At 39.6% G+C, this 5,464-nt stretch overlaps 2 protein-coding genes across 2 annotated transcripts in view; one reads left to right on the forward strand and one right to left on the reverse strand.

The window, feature by feature from the left end:
- The window catches only part of mdfi (MyoD family inhibitor), a 189,614-nt gene that overhangs the window by 109,479 nt on the left and 74,671 nt on the right, over window positions 1-5,464 (forward strand). The window lies entirely within an intron of this gene.
- The window catches only part of LOC119412068 (E3 ubiquitin-protein ligase TRIM39), a 1,810-nt gene continuing 1,337 nt past the window's right edge, over window positions 4,992-5,464 (reverse strand). Inside the window, exon 2 of the mRNA XM_037679045.1 lies at window positions 4,992-5,458. Within this exon, the coding sequence (XP_037534973.1) occupies window positions 4,992-5,458 (467 nt within the window). The remainder of the gene's footprint in view (window positions 5,459-5,464) is intronic.

A 5,464-nucleotide genomic window follows, 5' to 3' on the forward strand; every position in this document is an offset into this window, starting at 1 on the left:
TCATTGATGAATCCTTCACTTCAACTAAACCCTAAAGTTTCATCGTCTGAACGCTGAGGCAGACTGTTGCTTCACTGCTTTTTTATTTTATTACACATTTTCTGTATCTCTTTGAATCTGTTTCTCCAAACTCTGCTTGTTTTAGCTTGAACATCTCAACTTCTTCAGCATATTTCAGTGAAGTCCTTCAGATGTCAGTGTTCACTTTTTGTACAGAAAATGTGATTTATTTAGCTTCCTGTTGAGTTACCTTGATAATTTTACAACTACTTTGCAAACTTCACTTGATAAAGCTGTTCCACTTAAAAAGAAAGTAATCAATTAGAGGAGATTATCTCCTTGGTTCAATACTGAGTTACATACTTTAAAACAGACATCTGGACAGCTAGAAAGAAAATGGTGCTCCACTAACGTTGAGGAATCTTACTTATCCTGGAGAAATAGCCTTCAAATGTAAAAAAAAAGTAATGTAAAATTCTATCTGTTGATTCATGTATCCCTACAAGTATAAGCAGTGATGACTTCATGAGATTCTTTATAAATAAAATAGTTTCAATTAGGGAAAAGTTCAAACCAACACTCCTACTATCGCCTCTGGTTCTGTGTCAGATGAGACAACTTTAAAAATGTCACTAGAACTAGGGGTGCACCGATTTCAATTTTCAGGCCGATCACCGATCACCGATTTTTTGAAAGTCTGAACTGCCGATTCCGATTTTGGCCGATACCGATTTTTTTTTTATAAGCAACAGTGTCGGGTGTTACAAGATCACAATGCACCTTCAATTTACCAATCTTATTTTATTGTAAAACATACCCTTGAAAAATACCCTAGAAACAATACAAACTTGTTGTTTTAATTTGTCATGAGGTAGTATTCTGAAATATAAATGAAGTTTACACAATTTTTGTTAAAACTATAAAATTAACCAAAAAAAAAAAGTTCAGTTCCTTCAACTCTTTCACTTGTTACATTTTTTAAAAAAAACTTAAAAAGATAATGCAACAAGTGTAACATTTTCAAGTCAGTCGGTAATAAGAAATAACACTGGCACAGGTAAGTTAGTTCTCACAGACTTATTCCAGTCACTTTCATTAGTGGCAGGTTTTTCTTGATGAACAAAAGCATTTCTGCTTTGTCACCAGACAGGCGACTTCTTTTCTCATCTACTACATGTCCAGCCAAGCTAAACAGGCGCTCGCTTTCAACGCTTGTGCATGGGGCAGAGAGATAGGTTCGGGCAAGTAGAGCAAGATGAGGGAAACGATTTTCATTGATCTTCCAGTAGACCAATGGGTCCTGGCTCCTTTCGACAGGAACCTCAGATAGGTAGTTCTGTACCTGCATAGCTGAAGGGCTGGCCAGCTGTTGCTCCTGTTCAATGTTCTCCTTCAAGATTTCGTCGTGAGCTGCAAACAGTAGACTACGCCTTTTGGCTGCAGGTTCATCGATATCAGGAGGTCCCACTTCAGAGGATGTTCCTGCAGCAGGTGTGCATCTGGTCTCCCCCTCTGCAAGTTTGGTCAAAAGGAGCAGTTTCACGTCATCTTTCACCTCTGCTGAGAAGTAGCGATTCTTGTACCTTGTTTTGCATAAACAAAGAAAGATGGGTCAATCATTGTGTTTTGTATACATTAACAGTTTTTATGACTTGCATGTAAATAAAGAAATGCATTTCAATCAAGAAATTTTTAATTTAATTTAAATGTTTGTTGAAATATAGTAGTAGGCTAAAAGTAATTATGGCTAAAATAGAATGTTAATAGTTACTTGCCTTGGATCCAGAACAGTGGCCAAGCTGTACAGGGGCTCATGCTCAATGTTGCTGAATCTTCTCACAACAGCCTCCAGCAACGTAGCTTTGGCTGTACCCACGCCACGGTCTGTGCTCGCTTGCCTCTCTTCTCTCTTCTTTACAGTTTAAGAGTACTTGATGACGTTCGAACTGTTCGTAAATCCACTGTGCAGTAAAACTTAACATGGACATTAAACTTACATCAGAAGTCCAGATGTCTGTTGTAAAGCTGAGTGTATTTGTATTAGCTTTTAGCAGGCTGCGGGTGTCTCTCGAAACTTGGCTGAACAACTCCGGTAATGCAACATCAGAAAAATATTTCCGACTCGGCATATTATATCGTGGGCTCACGTGCTGCATCAAGCTTCTAAAACCTTTGTCCTCAACGACTGAAAATGGCTGGTCGTCTAATGCCATGAACTCCATCACTTTCCTCGTGGTAGCTTTGCTCTTTTCGTTGCTCATAAAAGCTAACAGCGACCCACCGACTGCCTCTTTGTTAGCGCTAGCTTTAGCATTAGCCTTAGCATGGTTGCTCGCTTCAAACATTGCATACTTGGCGGCGTGGTGATTTCTTAAATGGCGAACGAGGTTTGTTGTATTAAAGGTTTTGGTGGTGGCTCCACCACTACTTACTTCGGCTTTACACGAATTGCAAATTGCGATCTTTGGCTCATTTTCTTTTACAGCGTAGAACTTCCAAAACGACGACATGGCTGCTCCGAGTGACCTGTGTGTGAGCTCTCACAGTGGAGCAAAAGGGGACAGCAGCTGATTTTCAGAACTTTCCGGAGGCAGCTACGATCGGTGGATAAAATCGGCTTCTCATTTAAAGATCGGCCGATCGCCGATCTCCCCAAATTAAGGAAATCGGGGCCGATCGATCGGCCGGCCGATTTATCGGTGCACCCCTAACTAGAACCTTATTTATGTTTGGACTGTTTTTGTCCTGTTGAGCTCTCTGATTTGTCAAAAATAATAGCGTCATCCAAACCATCCACATGTCTGCTAGATCCCATCCCAACCAGGCTATTTCAGTACATATTTCCCTTAATTAATAACCACATCTTAGATCTGCTTAATTTGTCTCTAATAAAGGGTTACGTACCACAGAGCTTTAAGATTGCTGTAATTAAACCTTTAGTGAAGAAACATAACCTTGACTCTGGAATACTAGCAAATTGCAGTGAGTTAAACTAGGACCCATGTAACGCTAACATTAAGATATTAGTGTGTAGCTTTATTTTATGGCTATGTAGCTAGCTAAAATCAGAAGCTAACTAAAGATTGACAATAACAGATAAAGCTTAGCTTGTAAAAATGTGCACATCCATCTGGTCAGCTGGTTAAACATTTTACTAATGTTCACTGTTTATGTTTCTGTTCTCCTCGCAGGAGCCTCTGACCCTGATGTGAGGAGGACAGACAAAAGAAAAGTGAGGTGGGGGTCACAGGACAGTCACAAACTTTGTTGTTAAAAGTTTGCTGCCTTTTTCTACAGTGGAGGCTGCATGGTGGAGGTAAGTAAGCTGTAAATGTTTTTGTTGACCAGTTAAGCTTTTATCTCTCAGCCTAGATAATGGTTTTTGAGCAATAATAACACAACCATGTTCTTGTTGATGTTTTGTGTTCTCATGTCAATTAGGGAGATGAGAAGAGCTCTAAACCCCAGAGAACCACAGAGAAGATTCAGGAAGAGATACAGAGGTACAGAAGTCTGCCATCAACCCTAACCTCAGTGAATCCAGTGACCTGTTGGTGGAATGTGAGGGACAATATGCCAGTGCTATCAAACTGGCAACCAGGTATCTGTGTGTGCAAAAAGCATCATTCACACACTCAGAGCGAATATTTCCTACTGCTGGAGACACCATCAACCAGGAGTGGGCTTGTTTGTGTCCAGAGAAAGCAGACATGTTGATTTTTCTGAAGAAAAACTGTTAAATAAAAAGGTCCTCAGTGTGTTGCAGTGAGCATTAGACACTGATGTGTCACTGGTTTGAAACTGTTCTTTTGTCCTGGAAATTATTTGTTTATTTTTACGTAAGAAAACTGCTAGGAATAGAAAAATACCAACGTTAAAAAATAAAACTCACAACTTGTACTGTAATGTGTAACATAATTTTCTTCTTGTTAGAATTAATATTAATTACAAAGCTGGTATCGAAAAAAGAACCGTCCAGGAACTGACACCGACTGTTTTCATTGGATACCATTACTATCTTAACATGGGACTCTTGACCTGCCATTGTGTATCTGTTCCTACCAAACCCAGCTGGTCAAAGCAGATGGCTGCTTGTCCTGATCATGGGTCTGCTAAAGGTTTCTTCCTCATGAGGGAGTTTTTCCTTTCCACTGTCGCCTTCATGCTTCAAAGCAGTCTGCTCCTCAGATAGTGTTAAATTATTATTGTATAAATGAATGTTTCTGCTGACTTATTATTTTTATGTTTCTGTTCAGTGCCCTGAGACTTCTGGTGTGACTTGACGCTGTATAAATAAGTTGAATTGATGAAGAGGAGTTTGTGTTAAAACTTCCTGTAGAAACTGTGAAACAATAATAATCTGAACTCACCTGGATTAAAATCAGATGTTAGGAAAGAAAAGATGAACTCAGGATGTTCTTCAGACAAACTCTGATAAGTTTGTTTCAGCTGCAGCTCTGCTCTGACAGAAAAACGTTTCTTTTCGTTTGCTGAATGTGATTTTCAGTTCGTTTTACTTCTTCTCCTCCTCAAACTGGGCAAAGATTACATCACCACCTGGTGTTGGGGTATAGTAACTGAATTCACAACACTTTGAAGAGTTTAGATCAACTTTATCTGCTTCTTCTTCTGGCTTTTCCTCTTCAGGGTCTCCACAGCGACACTCACACACTCCCTGTTTTTTGATGACAGAACAATTTCTGTTGACTTTATTTGAGTTTTTATTTCACATTCATCACACTTGATATTTACAGCTATGGTCAGAAAAGGTGCAGATGAAACATCTGAACCGAAATTAATGGAAAACTCAAGAGATTGAAAAAGAAAACAATTTAGAGCTCAGATTTACTCTAAACTGGAAGCTGAACGTTCCAGAGAAAATGTAAAATAAATAAATAATGATCACATTCTGTATTTGAGAGCAAAACAAACCAAATTAATGCGGAGAAATGGAATGAATCCAGCTGTGAACTGAAGTGTTTTCTGATTCTTTATTCATGAAGCTTCAGAGGAAACATCTGGCTGACAGGACAGATGATCAGAGGAGCTGAGTTGTCACCTTTATCATTATCATGAGGACTGAAGATCGGGTAGAGTTGTTGGGAGAAGCAGCAGCCAGTAAAGGAGTAGATCAGAGCTGCAGCATCAACATCATAAAAGGAGACCAGACCCTCCTCATAATCCACAAACACCCCCACCTTCTCAGGACCAGACTGGAGACTCAGATGGACTGAAGGACCAGCAAGAGCTTTGTACTCGTTTCCATTTCTCAACCTAACAGTCCAGAAACCATTTTGAGGACTCGCTGTGAGGGATCTCTTCCTGTTGATGGACTCTCTGGCCACTCCTAAAGTCCAGTGAGTTTTTCCTTTAACCTGAACCTCAAAGTAAAATCTGCCTGAAGAGAAACTCTGAGTCCCAAAAACAGAAACACTGTAAGAAAATCTCTCTTGATAGACTGGAA

This window comes from Nematolebias whitei, chromosome 7 (genome assembly GCF_014905685.2).
Source record: "Nematolebias whitei isolate Nwh7 chromosome 7, NemWhi1, whole genome shotgun sequence".
NCBI lineage: Eukaryota > Metazoa > Chordata > Actinopteri > Cyprinodontiformes > Rivulidae > Nematolebias > Nematolebias whitei.